This window comes from Cherax quadricarinatus, unplaced genomic scaffold, assembly GCF_038502225.1.
Source record: "Cherax quadricarinatus isolate ZL_2023a unplaced genomic scaffold, ASM3850222v1 Contig393, whole genome shotgun sequence".
NCBI lineage: Eukaryota > Metazoa > Arthropoda > Malacostraca > Decapoda > Parastacidae > Cherax > Cherax quadricarinatus.
The window spans coordinates 52,877-68,250 of record NW_027195419.1 but is presented as its reverse complement, the minus strand read 5'-3'; the positions used below and the strand labels follow the sequence as shown (position 1 = coordinate 68,250).

The following is a 15,374-nucleotide window of genomic DNA, read 5'->3' as shown; positions in this document are numbered from 1 at the left end:
AACGGAAAGCCTGCGTCTGCGCAGACGAGACTCGCCATTTTGGTTTTGTATTAGAAACGTTGGTGAATGGGGAAGAATTTTTCGTGCTCTAGAGGTTAAAATTGTGCTGACACCTCTCAAATAGGAGGCGAAATTGTTGGATGTGCATTCCTGCATAACTTGAGATATCAGGCGACTGGACAAGACAGCTCCAGGAACCTCAGATAAGCTCTCTAGATTTGTGTATAATTCTGGCCTGTGTTTTCATAAATTTAGTTAGTGAGGTTTTTCTGAGTATGATACAACTTAATATCCAGTCAAATTGGTAAGTGATATTAAGATATATTTTCCTTCTGTTATGTAATTGTGTATATATATAACCATTTATTATTTTTAATATACAGTCCACAAATTTATATATTTAACAGTATTCCTGGTGTATGTATATTTCATTTAATTAATAGGTCCAGAACAACTTGTGGTTATGACAGTTGTAGGTATCGAAGGGGGACATTTTTGCGACCTAGGTGTCCCAAATTCCTACTTGTCTATGTAACATTGATAAATAATAATTATCTTTGTTATCATTTACTATGTACATAATTAGTTACATTCAGATAATGCAATTTTCCACAACTACACTGTCTCAGCTTCCCTTGTATGGGGACTCATACCTCATACCTGGATGTTACTTGACAGTGTAGGTGATAGTATCAAACACTACACTGTCTCAACTGACCTTGTATGGTGACTCATACCTCATACCTGGATGTTACTTGACAGTGTAGGTTACAGTATCAAACACTACACTGCCTCAGCTGTCCTTGTATGGTGACTCATATCTGGATGTTACTTGACAGTGTAGGTTACAGTATCAAACACTACACTGCCTCAGCTGTCCTTGTATGGTGACTCATACCTCATACCTGGATGTTACTTGACAGTGTAGGTTACAGTATCAAACACTACACTGCCTCAACTGTCCTTGTATGGTGACTCATACCTCATACCTGGATGTTACTTGACAGTGTAGGTTACAGTATCAAACACTACACTGTCTCAACTGACCTTGTATGGTGACTCATACCTCATACCTGTTTACTTGACAGTGTAGGTTACAGTATCAAACACTACACTGCCTCAACTGTCCTTGTATGGTGACTCATACCTCATACCTGGATGTTACTTGACAGTGTAGGTTACAGTATCAAACACTACACTGCCTCAACTGTCCTTGTATGGTGACTCATACCTCATACCTGGATGTTACTTGACAGTGTAGGTTACAGTATCAAACACTACACTGCCTCAGCTGACCTTGTGTGGTGACTCATACCTCATACCTGGATGTTACTTGACAGTGTAGGTTACAGTATCAAACACAACACTGTCTCAACTGACCTTGTATGGTGACTCATACCTCATACCTGGATGTTACTTGACAGTGTAGGTTACAGTATCAAACACTACACTGCCTCAACTGACCTTGTATGGTGACTCATACCTCATACCTGGATGTTACTTGACAGTGTAGGTTACAGTATCAAACACTACACTGTCTCAACTGACCTTGTATGGTGACTCATACCTCATACCTGGATGTTACTTGACAGTGTAGGTTACAGTATCAAACACTACACTGCCTCAGCTGTCCTTGTATGGTGACTCATAACTCATATGGATGTTACTGAATGTTACGTGACAGTGTAGATGACAGTATCAAACACTACACTGTCTCAACTGACCTTGTATGGTGACTCATACCTCATACCTGGATGTTACTTGACAGTGTAGGTTACAGTATCAAACACTACACTGCCTCAGCTGATGGTGACCTTGTATTGACAGTGACTCATACCTCATACCTGTATGATGTTACTTGACAGTGTAGGTTACAGTATCAAACACTACACTGCCTCAGCTGATGGTGACCTTGAATGGTGACTCATACCTCAACTGACCTTGGATGTTACTTGACAGTGTAGGTAACAGTATCAAACACTACACTGTCTCAGCTTCCCTTGTATGGTGACTCATACCTCATACCTGGATGTTACTTGACAGTGTAGGTGACAGTATCAAACACTACACTGCCTCAGCTTTCTTTGTATGGTGACTCATACCTGGATGTTACTTGACAGTGTAGGTGACAGTATCAAACACTGCACTAGCTCAGCTGACCTTGTATGGTGTCCCATACCTCATACCTGGATGTTACTTGACAGTGTAGGTAACAGTATCAAACACTACACTGCCTCAGCTGTCCTTGTATGGTGACTCATACCTCATACCTGGATGTTACTTGACAGTGTAGGTGACAGTATCAAACACTACACTGCCTCAGCTGACCTTGAATGGTGACTCATACCTGGATGTTACTTGACAGTGTAGGTGACAGTATCAAACACTACACTGCCTCAGCTGACCTTGTATGGTGACTCATATCTCATACCTGGATGTTACTTGAGAGTGTAGGTGACAGTATCAAACACTACACTGCCTCAGCTGACCTTGAATGGTGACTCATATCTCATACCTGGATGTTACTTGAGAGTGTAGGTGACAGTATCAAACACTACACTGCCTCAGCTGACCTTGTATGGTGACTCATATCTCATACCTGGATGTTACTTGAGAGTGTAGGTGACAGTATCAAACACTACACTGCCTCAGCTGACCTTGTATGGTGACTCATATCTCATACCTGGATGCACGATGTCAATGTCTTAATAATAGACATATTCCGAGTGTATTTATAATAAAAAAATTGTCAGTTTTGCAGGAGGTGTGAGTGTGTTGTGTGAGATGCAAGAAGAACACATGTGGACGGTGTTCCTCGTCCGCCGGCGCCAGACTCCACAAGTGAACTTCAGAAGGACCTGGCAAGACTACAAGACTGGCTTCGGTGACCCACGTGGAGAATATTGGTTGGGTAAGTCCTGTTATCTTGTAGTTCACTCTGATGTGTTGTAGCTCATGAAACTCCATGTTGTAGTTCATGTAACGCCATGTGATGTGTTGTAGTTCAAATATTTCAGCACTGAAGTTCATGCTGTTCTCAATGTTGTGTTGCAGTTCACGCAACTCTGTTGACGTTCATGCAGCTTCCTGTGTTGTATTTTAGTAGCTATTGCTCTGTGTTGCAAGGTAGTTCACGGAGTTTTCTATGTCGTGGTGTAACACTTTGTGTTGTATTGTAGTTCATGTAGCTCTCTATGTCGAGTTGTAGTTCAGATAGATCTCTGTGTTGTAGTGTAGTTCAAGTACCTCTATGTTTTGTGTTGTAATTTGTGTAATTCATGTAGTTCTGTGTTGTGTTGTAGTTCATTTACCACTGTGAGTTGTGTTGTAGTTCATTTACCAATGTGAGTTGTGTTGTAGTTCATTTACCAATGTGAGTTGTGTTGTAGTTCATGTAGCTCTGTTGTATTGCAGCTTATGCAGCTCTTTGTGTTGTGTTATAGTTCATTTAAGTCTCTGTGTTGTGTCTTAGTTATTGTAGCTCTCTGTGTTGGGTTGTAGATCACGTAGCTCTCTGTAATGTGTCGTGCTGTAGTTCACGTAGCTATCTGTGTTGTGTTATAGTTCATTTAAGTCTCTGTGTTGTGTCTTAGTTATTGTAGCTCTCTGTGTTGGGTTGTAGATCACGTAGCTCTCTGTAATGTGTCGTGCTGTAGTTCACGTAGCTATCTGTGTTGTGTTATAGTTCATTTAAGTCTCTGTGTTGTGTCTTAGTTATTGTAGCTCTCTGTGTTGGGTTGTAGATCACGTAGCTCTCTGTAATGTGTCGTGCTGTAGTTCACGTAGCTATCTGTGTTGTGTTGTAGTTCAAGTAACTCTCAGTGCTGTGTAGTGTTGTAGTTCTTGTAGCTCTGTTGTACTGTAGTTCATGCAGCTCTCAGTGTTGTGTTGTAGATCATGTAGCTCTGTTGTATTGCAGCTTGTGCAGCTCTCGGTGTTGTGTTGTAGTTCATTTAACTATCTGTGTTGTGTCTTAGTTCATGTAGCTCTCTGTGTTGTGTTGTACTTGATATAGCTCTCTGCGTTGTGTTGTAGTTCATGGAGCTCTCAGTGTTGTGTTGTAGTTCATGTAGCTCTGCTTTGGTGCAGCTCATGCAGCTCTGTGTGTTGTGTTGTAGTTCATTTAACTCTCTGTGTTGTGTCATAGTTATTGTAGCTCTGTGTTGGGTTGACGTTCGTGTAGCTCTCTTTGTTGTGTTGTGCTGTAGTTCACGTAGCTCTCTGTGTTGTGTTGTAGTTCACGTAGCTCTCTGTGTTGTGTTGTAGTTCATATAGCTCGGTGTTGAGTCTTAGTACATGTAGCTCTCCGTGTTTTGTCTTAGTTCATGTAGCTCTAAGTGTTGTGTTGTGTTGTAGTTCATTTAACTCTCTATGTTATGTCTTAGTTCATGTAGCTCTCTGAGTTGTGTTGTAGCTCATGTAGCTCAGTTGTATTGCAGCTCATGCAGCTCTCTGTGTTGTGTTGCAGTTCATTTAACTCTCTGTGTTGTGTCTTAGTTATTGTAGCTCTCTGTGTTGGGTTGTAGTTCATGTAGCTCTGTGTTGTGTCTTAGATCATGTAACTCTCTGTGTTGTGTTGTAGTTCAAGCAACTCCGAGTGCTATGTTGTGTTGTAGTTGTTGTAGATCTGTTGCACTGTAGTTCATGCAACCCTCTGTGTTGTGGTGCAGTTCATTTAACTCTCTGTGTTGTTTCTCAGTTCATGTAGCTCTCTGTGTTGTGTCTTAGTTATTGTTGCTCTCTGTGTTGTGTTGTAGTTCATGTAGCTCTCTGTGTTGTGTTGTAGTTCATTTAACTCTCTGTGTTGTGTTGTAGTTCATGTAGCTCTCTGTGTTGTGTCTTAGTTCATGTAGCTCTCTGTGTTGTGTTGTGTTGCAGTTTACATAGCTCTGTTGTATTAGAGCTCATGCAGCTCTCAGTGTTGTGTTGTAGTTCGTGTAGCTCTCAGTGATGCGTTGGAGTTCATGTAGCTCTGTTGTATTGCAGCTAATGCAGCTCTTTGTGTTGTGTTATAGTTCATTTAACTCTCTGTGTTGTGTCTTAGTTTTTGTAGCTCTCTCTGTTGTGCTGTAGTTCATGAAGCTCTGTGTTCTCTTGAAGTTCATACAACTATGATGTATTGCAGATGATGCAGATCTCTCTGTTGTGTTGCAGTTCATTTTACTCTCTGTGTTGTGTTGTAGTTCAAGTAGCTCCCTGTGTTTTGTTGTAGTTCATGTAGCTCTCCGTGTTGTGTCTTAGTACATGTAGCTCTCCGTGTTGTGTCTTAATTCAACTAGGTCTCTATGTTATGTCTTAGTTCATGTAGCTCTCTGTGTTGTGTTGTAGTTCATGTAGCTCTTTTGTATTGCAGTTCATGCAGCTCTCTGTGTTGTGTTGTAGTTCACGTAGCTCTCTGTGTTGTGTCTTAATTCAACTAGGTCTCTGTGTTGTGTTGTAGTTCATTTAACTCTCTATGTTATGTCTTAGTTCATGTAGCTCTGTTGTATTGCAGCTCATGCTGCTCTTGGTGTTGTGTTGCAGTTCATTTAACTCTATGTGCTGTGTCTTAGTTTATTGTAGCTCTCTGTGTTGGGTTGTAGTTCATGTAGCTCTCTGTGTTGTGTTGTAGTTGTTGTAGGTCTGTTGCACTGTAGTTCATGCAGCCCTCAGTGTTGTACTGCAACTCATACAGCTCTCGGTGTTGTGTTCTAGTTCATTTAACTCTCTTTGTTGTGTCGTAGTTATTGTAGTTCTCTGTGTAGGGTTAAAGTTCATGAAGCTCTCTGTGTTGTGTTGTGCTGTAGTTCATATAGCTCTCTGTGTTGTTTTGTAGTTCATTTAACTCTCTATGCTGCGTCTTAGATCAAGTAGCTCTCTGTGTTGCGTCTTAGTTCATGTAGCTCTCTGTGTTGTGTTGTAGTTCATTTAACTCTCTATGCTGCGTCTTAGATCAAGTAGCTCTCTGTGTTGTGTCTTAGTTCATGTAACTCTGTTGTATTGCAGTTCAAGCAGCTATCTGTGTTGTGTTGTAGTTCATGTCGCACTGTGTGTTGTATTGTAGTTCATGTAGCTCTGTGTGTTGTGTTGTAGTTCATGTAGCTCTGTGTGTTGTGTTGTAGTTCATGTAGCTCTGTGTGTTTTGTTGTAGTTCATGTAGCTCTGTGTGTTGCGTTGTAGTTCATATAGCTCTGTGTTTTGTGATGTAGTTCATGTAGCTCTGTGTGTTGTGTTGTAGTTCATGTAGCTCTGTGTGTTGTGTTGTAGTTCATGAAGCTCTGAGTGTTTTGCTTTAGTTAACGTAGTTCTCAGTGTTGTGCTGTAGTTCATTTAACTCTTTGTAGCGTGTTAGTTTATGTAGCTCTCTGTGTTGTGTCTTAGTTCATGTAACTCTGTTGTATTCCAGTTCAAGCAGCTATCTGTGTTGTGTTGTAGTTCATGTCGCTCTGAGTGTTGTATTGTAGTTCATGTAGCTCTGTGTGTTGTGTTGTTGTTCATGTCGCTCTGAGTGTTGTATTGTAGTTCATATAGCTCTGTGTGTTGCGTTGTAGTTCATATAGCTCTGTGTTTTGTGTTGTAGTTCATGTAGCTCTGTGTGCTGTGTTGTAGTTCATGTAGCTCTGAGTGTTGTGTTGTAGTTCATATAACTCTGTGTTTTGTGTTGTAGTTCATGTAGCTCTGTGTGTTGTGTTGTAGTTCATGTAGCTCTGTGTGTTGTGTTGTAGTTCATGTAGCTCTGTGTGTTGTGTTGTAGTTCATGTAGCTCTGAGTGTTGTGTTGTAGTTCATGTAGCTCTCTCTGTTGTGTTGTAGTTCATGTAGCTCTGAGTGTTGTGTTGTAGTTCATGTAGCTGTGTGTGTTGTGTTGTAGTTCATGTAGCTCTGTGTGTTGTGTTGTAGTTCATGTAGCTCTGAGTGTTGTGTTGTAGTTCATGTAGCTCTGTGTGTTGTGTTGTAGTTCATGTAGCTCTGAGTGTTGTGTTGTAGTTCATGTAGCTCTGAGTGTTGTGTTGTAGTTCATGTAGCTGTGTGTGTTCTGTTGTAGTTCATGTAGCTCTGAGTGTTGTGTTGTAGTTCATGTAGCTCTGAGTGTTTTGTTGTAGTTCATGTAGCTCTGTGTGTTGTGTTGTAGATCATGTAGCTCTGCGTGTTGTGTAGTGTTGTAGTTCATGTAGCTCTTTGTGTTGTGTTGTAGTTCATATAGCTCTGCGTGTTGTGTTGTAGATCATGTAGCTCTGCGTGTTGTGTAGTGTTGTAGTTCATGTAGCTCTTTGTGTTGTGTTGTAGATCATGTAGCTCTGCGTGTTGTGTAGTGTTGTAGTTCATGAAGCTCTGTGTGTAGTGTTGTAGTTCATGTAGCTCTGTGTGTTGTGTTGTAGATCATGTAGCTCTGCGTGTTGTGTAGTGTTGTAGTTCATGTAGCTCTGTGTGTAGTGTTGTAGTTCATGTAGCTCTGTGTTATGTAGTGTTATAGTTCAAGTAACTCTCTGTGTTATGTAGTGTTATAGTTCAAGTAACTCTCTGTGTTATGTAGTGTTATAGTTCAAGTAACTCTCTGTGTTATGTAGTGTTATAGTTCAAGTAACTCTCTGTGTTGTGTTTTAGTTCATGTAGCTCTCTATATAGTGTTGTAGTTCATGTAGCTCTGTGTGTTGTATTGTAGTTCATATAGCTCTGTGTGTTGTACTGTAGTTCATGTAGCTCTGCGTGTTGTGTTGTAGTTCATGTATCTCTGTGTGTAGTGTTGTAGTTCATGTAGCTCTCTATGTAGTGTTGCAGTTCATGTAGCTCTGTGTTTTGTGTTGTAGTTCATTTAGCTATGTGTGTCGTGTTGTAGTTCATGTAGCTCTGTATGTTGTGTTGTAGGTCATGTAACTCTGTGTGTAGTGTTGTAGTTCATGTAGCTCTGTGTGTTGTGTTGTAGGTCATGTAACTCTGTGTGTAGTGTTGTAGTTCATGTAGCTGTGTGTCGTGTTGTAGTTCATGTAGCTCTGTGTGTAGTGTTGTAGTTCATGTAGCTGTGTATGTTTTGTTGTAGTTCATGTAGCTCTTTGTGTTATGTTGTAGTTCATGTAGCTCTGTGTGTAGTGTTGTAGTTCATGTAGCTGTGTGTGGTGTGTTGTAGTTCATGTAGCTCTGTGTGTAGTATTGTAGTTCATGTAGCTCTTTGTGTTATGTTGTAGTTCATGTAGCTCTGTGTGTAGTGTTGTAGTTCATGTAGCTCTGTGTGTTGTGTTGTAGTTCATGTAGCTCTCTATGTAGTGTTGCAGTTCATGTAGCTCTGTGTGTTGTATTGCAATTCATATAGCTCTGTGTGTTGTATTGTAGTTCATGTAGCTCTGCGTGTTGTGTTGTAGTTCATGTAGCTCTGTGTGTAGTGTTGTAGTTCATGTATCTCTGTGTGTAGTGTTGTAGTTCATGTAGCTCTCTATGTAGTGTTGCAGTTCATGTAGCTCTGTGTGTTGTGTTGTAGTTCATTTAGCTATGTGTGTCGTGTTGTAGTTCATGTAGCTCTGTATGTTGTGTTGTAGGTCATGTAACTCTGTGTGTAATGTTGTAGTTCATGTAGCTGTGTGTGTTTTGTTGTAGGTCATGTAACTCTGTGTGTAATGTTGTAGTTCATGTAGCTGTGTGTGTTGTGTTGTAGGTCATGTAACTCTGTGTGTAGTGCTGTATTTCATGTAGCTCTGTGTGTCGTGTTGTAGTTCATGTAGCTCTGTGTGTAGTGTTGTAGTTCATGTAGCTCTGTGTGTAGTGTTGTAGTTCATGTAGCTGTGTGTGTTTTGTTGTAGTTCATGTAGCTCTTTGTGTTGTGTTGTAGTTCATGTAGCTCTGTGTGTAGTGTTGTAGTTCATTTAGCTGTGTGTGTTGTGTTGTAGTTCATGTAGCTCTTTGTGTTGTGTTGTAGTTCATGTAGCTGTGTGTGTTGTGTTGTAGTTCATGTAGCTGTGTGTGTTGTGTTGTAGTTCATGTAGCTCTGTGTGCTGTGTTGTAGTTCATGTATCTATGTGTGTTGTGTTGTAGTTCATGTAGCTCTCTGTGTTGTGTTGTAGTTCATGTTGCTCTGTGTGTTGTGTTGTAGTTCATGTTGCTGTGTGTGTTGTGTTGTAGTTCATGTAGCTGTGTGTGTTGTGTTGTAGTTCATGTAGCTCTGTGTGTTGTGTTGTAGTTCATGTTGCTGTGTGTGTTGTGTTGTAGTTCATGTAGCTCTGTGTGTTGTGTTGTAGTTCATGTATCTATGTGTGTTGTGCTGTAGTTCATGTAGCTCTCTGTGTTGTGTTGTAGTTCATGTAGCTGTGTGTGTTGTGTTGTAGTTCATGTTTCTGTGTGTGTTGTGTTGTAGTTCATGTAGCTCTGTGTGTTGTGTTGTAGTTCATGTAGCTCTGTGTGTTGTGTTGTAGTTCATGTAGCTGTGTGTGTTGTGTTGTAGTTCATGTAGCTGTGTGTGTAGTGTTGTAGTTCATGTAGCTGTGTGTGTAGTGTTGTAGTTCATGTTGCTCTGTGTGTTGTGTTGTAGTTCATGTTGCTCTGTGTGTTGTGTTGTAGTTCATGTTGCTCTGTGTGTTGTGTTGTAGTTCATGTAGCTGTGTGTGTTGTGTTGTATTTCATGTTGCTGTGTGTGTTGTGTTGTAGTTCATGTAGCTGTGTGTGTTGTGTTGTATTTCATGTTGCTGTGTGTGTTGTGTTGTAGTTCATGTTGCTGTGTGTGTTGTGTTGTAGTTCATGTAGCTGTGTGTGTTGTGTTGTAGTTCATGTTGCTGTGTGTGTTGTGTTGTAGTTCATGTTGCTGTCTGTGTTGTGTTGTAGTTCATGTAGCTGTGTGTGTTGTGTTGTATTTCATGTTGCTGTGTGTGTTGTGTTGTAGATCACGTAGCTCTGTGTGTAGTGTTGTAGTTCATGTTGCTGTCTGTGTTGTGTTGTAGTTCATGTAGCTGTGTGTGTTGTGTTGTAGTTCATGTAGCTCTGTGTGTAGTGTTGTAGTTCATGTTGCTGTGTGTGTTTTGTTGTAGTTCATGTTGCTGTCTGTGTTGTGTTGTAGTTCATGTAGCTGTGTGTGTTGTGTTGTAGTTCATGTAGCTGTGTGTGTTGTGTTGTAGTTCATGTTTCTGTGTGTGTTGTGTTGTAGTTCATGTAGCTGTGTGTGTTGTGTTGTATTTCATGTTGCTGTGTGTGTTGTGTTGTAGTTCATGTAGCTGTGTGTGTTGTGTTGTATTTCATGTTGCTGTGTGTGTTGTGTTGTAGTTCATGTTGCTGTGTGTGTTGTGTTGTATTTCATGTTGCTGTGTGTGTTGTGTTGTAGTTCATGTTGCTGTGTGTGTTGTGTTGTAGTTCATGTTGCTGTCTGTGTTGTGTTGTAGTTCATGTAGCTCTCTGTGTTGTGTTGTAGTTCATGTAGCTGTGTGTGTTGTGTTGTAGTTCATGTTTCTGTGTGTGTTGTGTTGTAGTTCATGTAGCTGTGTGTGTTGTGTTGTAGTTCATGTAGCTGTGTGTGTTGTGTTGTAGTTCATGTAGCTCTGTGTGTTGTGTTGTAGTTCATGTAGCTCTGTGTGTTGTGTTGTAGTTCATGTATCTATGTGTGTTGTGTTGTAGTTCATGTAGCTCTCTGTGTTGTGTTGTATTTCATGTTGCTGTGTGTGTTGTGTTGTAGATCATGTAGCTCTGTGTGTAGTGTTGTAGTTCATGTTGCTGTGTGTGTTGTGTTGTAGTTCATGTTGCTGTCTGTGTTGTGTTGTAGTTCATGTAGCTGTGTGTGTTGTGTTGTAGTTCATATTGCTGTCTGTGTTGTGTTGTAGTTCATGTAGCTCTGTGTGTAGTGTTGTAGTTCATGTAGCTCTGTGTGTTGTGTTGTAGTTCATGTACCTCTGTGTGTAGTGTCGTAGTTCATGTAGCTCTGTGTGTTGTGTTGTAGTTCATGTACCTCTGTGTGTAGTGTCGTAGTTCATGTAGCTCTGTGTGTAGTGTTGTAGTTCATGTAGCTCTGCGTGTAGTGTTGTAGTTCATGTTGCTGTGTGTGTTGTGTTGTAGTTCATGTTGCTGTGTGTGTTGTGTTGTAGTTCATGTTGCTGTGTGTGTTGTGTTGTAGTTCATGTAGCTGTGTGTGTTGTGTTGTAGTTCATGTTGCTGTCTGTGTTGTGTTGTAGTTCATGTAGCTGTGTGTGTTGTGTTGTAGTTCATGTAGCTGTGTGTGTTGTGTTGTAGTTCATGTAGCTGTCTGTGTTGTGTTGTAGTTCATGTTGCTGTCTGTGTTGTGTTGTAGTTCATGTAGCTGTGTGTGTTGTGTTGTAGTTCATGTAGCTGTGTGTGTTGTGTTGTAGTTTATGTAGCTGTGTGTGTTGTGTTGTAGTTCATGTAGCTGTGTGTGTTGTGTTGTAGTTCATGTAGCTGTGTGTGTTGTGTTGTAGTTCATGTAGCTCTTTGTGTTGTGTTGTAGTTCATGTAGCTCTGTGTGTTGTGTTGTAGTTCATGTAGCTGTGTGTGTTGTGTTGTAGTTCATGTAGCTGTGTGTGTTGTGTTGTAGTTCATGTAGCTGTTTGTGTTGTGTTGTAGTTCATGTAGCTGTGTGTGTTGTGTTGTAGTTCATGTAGCTGTGTGTGTTGTGTTGTACTTCATGTAACTGTGTGTGTTGTGTTGTAGTTCATGTAGCTGTGTGTGTTGTGTTGTAGTTCATGTAGCTCTGTGTGTTGTGTTGTAGTTCATGTAGCTGTTTGTATTGTGTTGTAGTTCATGTAGCTGTGTGTGTTGTGTTGTTGTTCATGTAGCTGTGTGTGTTGTGTTGTAGTTCATGTAGCTCTGTGTTCTGTTGTAGTTCATGTAGCTCTGTGTGTTGTGTTGTAGTTCATGTAGCTCTGTGTGTTGTGTTGAAGTTCATGTAGCTCTGTGTGTTGTGTTGTAGTTCATGTAGCTCTGTGTGATGTGCTGTAGTTCATGTAGCTCTGTGTGTAGTGTTGTAGTTCATGTAGCTCTGTGTGCTGTGTTGTAGTTCATGTATCTATGTGTGTTGTGTTGTAGTTCATGTAGCTCTCTGTGTTGTGTTGTAGTTCATGTTGCTCTGTGTGTTGTGTTGTAGTTCATGTTGCTGTGTGTGTTGTGTTGTAGTTCATGTAGCTGTGTGTGTTGTGTTGTAGTTCATGTAGCTCTGTGTGTTGTGTTGTAGTTCATGTTGCTGTGTGTGTTGTGTTGTAGTTCATGTAGCTCTGTGTGTTGTGTTGTAGTTCATGTATCTATGTGTGTTGTGCTGTAGTTCATGTAGCTCTCTGTGTTGTGTTGTAGTTCATGTAGCTGTGTGTGTTGTGTTGTAGTTCATGTAGCTGTGTGTGTTGTGTTGTAGTACATGTTTCTGTGTGTGTTGTGTTGTAGTTCATGTTGCTCTGTGTGTTGTGTTGTAGTTCATGTAGCTCTGTGTGTTGTGTTGTAGTTCATGTATCTATGTGTGTTGTGTTGTAGTTCATGTAGCTCTCTGTGTTGTGTTGTAGTTCATGTAGCTGTGTGTGTTGTGTTGTAGTTCATGTTGCTCTGTATGTTGTGTTGTAGTTCATGTTGCTCTGTGTGTTGTGTTGTAGTTCATGTTGCTCTGCGTGTTGTGTTGTAGTTCATGTAGCTGTGTGTGTTGTGTTGTATTTCATGTTGCTGTGTGTGTTGTGTTGTAGTTCATGTAGCTGTGTGTGTTGTGTTGTATTTCATGTTGCTGTGTGTGTTGTGTTGTAGTTCATGTTGCTGTGTGTGTTGTGTTGTAATTCATGTAGCTGTGTGTGTTGTGTTGTATTTCATGTTGCTGTGTGTGTTGTGTTGTATTTCATGTTGCTGTGTGTGTTGTGTTGTAGATCATGTAGCTCTGTGTGTAGTGTTGTAGTTCATGTTGCTGTGTGTGTTGTGTTGTATTTCATGTTGCTGTGTGTGTTGTGTTGTAGTTCATGTAGCTGTGTGTGTTGTGTTGTATTTCATGTTGCTGTGTGTGTTGTGTTGTAGTTCATGTTGCTGTGTGTGTTGTGTTGTAGTTCATGTAGCTGAGTGTGTTGTGTTGTAGTTCATGTAGCTGTGTGTGTTGTGTTGTAGTTCATGTAGCTGTGTGTGTTGTGTTGTAGTTCATGTAGCTGTGTGTGTTGTGTTGTAGTTCATGTAGCTGTGTGTGTTGTGTTGTATTTCATGTTGCTGTGTGTGTTGTGTTGTAGTTCATGTAGCTGTGTGTGTTGTGTTGTAGTTCATGTAGCTGTGTGTGTTGTGTTGTAGTTCATGTAGCTCTGTGTGTAGTGTTGTAGTTCATGTTGCTGTGTGTGTTGTGTTGTAGTTCATGTAGCTGTGTGTGTTGTGTTGTATTTCATGTTGCTGTGTGTGTTGTGTTGTAGTTCATGTTGCTGTGTGTGTTGTGTTGTAGTTCATGTAGCTGAGTGTGTTGTGTTGTAGTTCATGTAGCTGTGTGTGTTGTGTTGTATTTCATGTTGCTGTGTGTGTTGTGTTGTAGATCATGTAGCTCTGTGTGTAGTGTTGTAGTTCATGTTGCTGTGTGTGTTGTGTTGTAGTTCATGTTGCTGTCTGTGTTGTGTTGTAGTTCATGTAGCTCTCTGTGTTGTGTTGTAGTTCATGTAGCTGTGTGTGTTGTGTTGTAGTTCATGTTTCTGTGTGTGTTGTGTTGTAGTTCATGTAGCTCTGTGTGTTGTGTTGTAGTTCATGTAGCTCTGTGTGTTGTGTTGTAGTTCATGTATCTATGTGTGTTGTGTTGTAGTTCATGTAGCTCTCTGTGTTGTGTTGTAGTTCATGTAGCTGTGTCTGTTGTGTTGTAGTTCATGTTGCTCTGTATGTTGTGTTGTAGTTCATGTTGCTCTGTGTGTTGTGTTGTAGTTCATGTAGCTGTGTGTGTTGTATTGTATTTCATGTTGCTGTGTGTGTTGTGTTGTAGTTCATGTAGCTGTGTGTGTTGTGTTGTATTTCATGTTGCTGTGTGTGTTGTGTTGTAGTTCATGTTGCTGTGTGTGTTGTGTTGTAGTTCATGTAGCTGTGTGTGTTGTGTTGTAGTTCATGTAGCTGTGTGTGTTGTGTTGTATTTCATGTTGCTGTGTGTGTTGTGTTGTAGATCATGTAGCTCTGTGTGTAGTGTTGTAGTTCATGTTGCTGTGTATGTTGTGTTGTAGTTCATGTTGCTGTCTGTGTTGTGTTGAAGTTCATGTAGCTCTGTGTGTAGTGTTGTAGTTTATGTAGCTCTGTGTGTAGTGTTGTAGTTTATGTAGCTCTGTGTGTAGTGTTGTAGTTCATGTAGCTCTGTGTGTAGTGTTGTAGTTCATGTTGCTGTGTGTGTTGTGTTGTAGTTCATGTTGCTGTGTGTGTTGTGTTGTAGTTCATGTAGCTGTGTGTGTTGTGTTGTAGTTCATGTAGCTGTGTGTGTAGTGTTGTAGTTCATGTAGCTGTGTGTGTAGTGTTGTAGTTCATGTAGCTGTGTGTGTTGTGTTGTAGTTCATGTAGCTGTGTGTGTTGTGTTGTAGTTCATGTAGCTGTGTGTGTTGTGTTGTAGTTCATGTAGCTGTGTGTGTAGTGTTGTAGTTCATGTAGCTGTGTGTGTTGTGTTGTAGTTCATGTAGCTGTGTGTGTTGTGTTGTAGTTCATGTTGCTGTGTGTGTAGTGTTGTAGTTCATGTAGCTGTGTGTGTTGTGTTGTAGTTCATGTAGCTGTGTGTGTTGTGTTGTAGTTCATGTTGTGTAGAGAGTACATGTTATGAAGTACATATAATGTACATGTTGATAACGTTACATTATCAGTGAAGATTGTGAATGTCAGAGTGTTGTGATCACCTGCAGGTAATGACAACCTTCACGCCCTGACTAGCGGAGGTCATCGTTACCGACTCAAGGTGATCGCTACCAACCTGCAAGGAGAACAACGATCTGCAGTGTGGGAGACCTTCAGTGTAGCTGATGAACTTAACAAGTATGTGTTAACTCTCTTGTTTATTATGTTATATTCTTCTCCAGCATGTTAGTGTAGCTGATGAACTTAACAAGTATGTGTTAACTCTCTTGTTTATTATGTTATATTCTTCTCCAGCATGTTAGTGTAAGTGATGAAGTTAACAAATATGTGTTAACTCTCTTGTTTATTATGTTATATTCTTCTCCAGCATGTTAGTGTAAGTGATGAAGTTAACAAGTATGTGTTAACTCTGTTGTTTATGTTATATTCTTCTCCAGCATGTTAGTGTAAGTGATGAAGTTAACAAGTATGTGTTAACTCTATTATTCATTATGTTATATTCTCCTGCATGTTAGTGTAAGTGGTGAAGTTAACAAGTATGTGTTAACTCTGTTCCTTATTATGTTATATTCTCCAGCATGTTAGTGTAAGTGATGAAGTTAACAAGTATGTGTTAACTCTGTTGTTTATTATGTTATATTCTCCAGCATGTTAGTG

At 40.3% G+C, this 15,374-nt stretch overlaps 1 protein-coding gene across 1 annotated transcript; it reads left to right on the top strand.

Annotated features, from left to right (window-relative positions):
- Positions 1–2,722: 2,722 nt before the first annotated feature.
- On the top strand, positions 2,723–14,961 carry LOC138851354 (ficolin-2-like). The gene is made up of 2 exons (XM_070080397.1): positions 2,723–2,911; positions 14,765–14,961. Exons 1-2 carry the CDS (start codon positions 2,785–2,787, stop codon positions 14,944–14,946), a joined length of 309 nt encoding a protein of 102 aa, XP_069936498.1. The 5' UTR covers positions 2,723–2,784; the 3' UTR covers positions 14,947–14,961.
- The last annotated feature ends 413 nt before the right edge of the window (positions 14,962–15,374 follow it).

What these genes read in the sequence shown, in the direction of transcription:
- LOC138851354 (XM_070080397.1), top strand. Translation starts at nt 2,785, where the DNA reads ATGCAAGAAGAACACATGTGGACGGTGTTCCTCGTCCGCCGGCGCCAG. An exon ending in ACGTGGAGAATATTGGTTGG is followed by an intron (nt 2,912 to 14,764) that starts GTAAGTCCTGTT and finishes GATCACCTGCAG; the next exon opens with GTAATGACAACCTTCACGCC.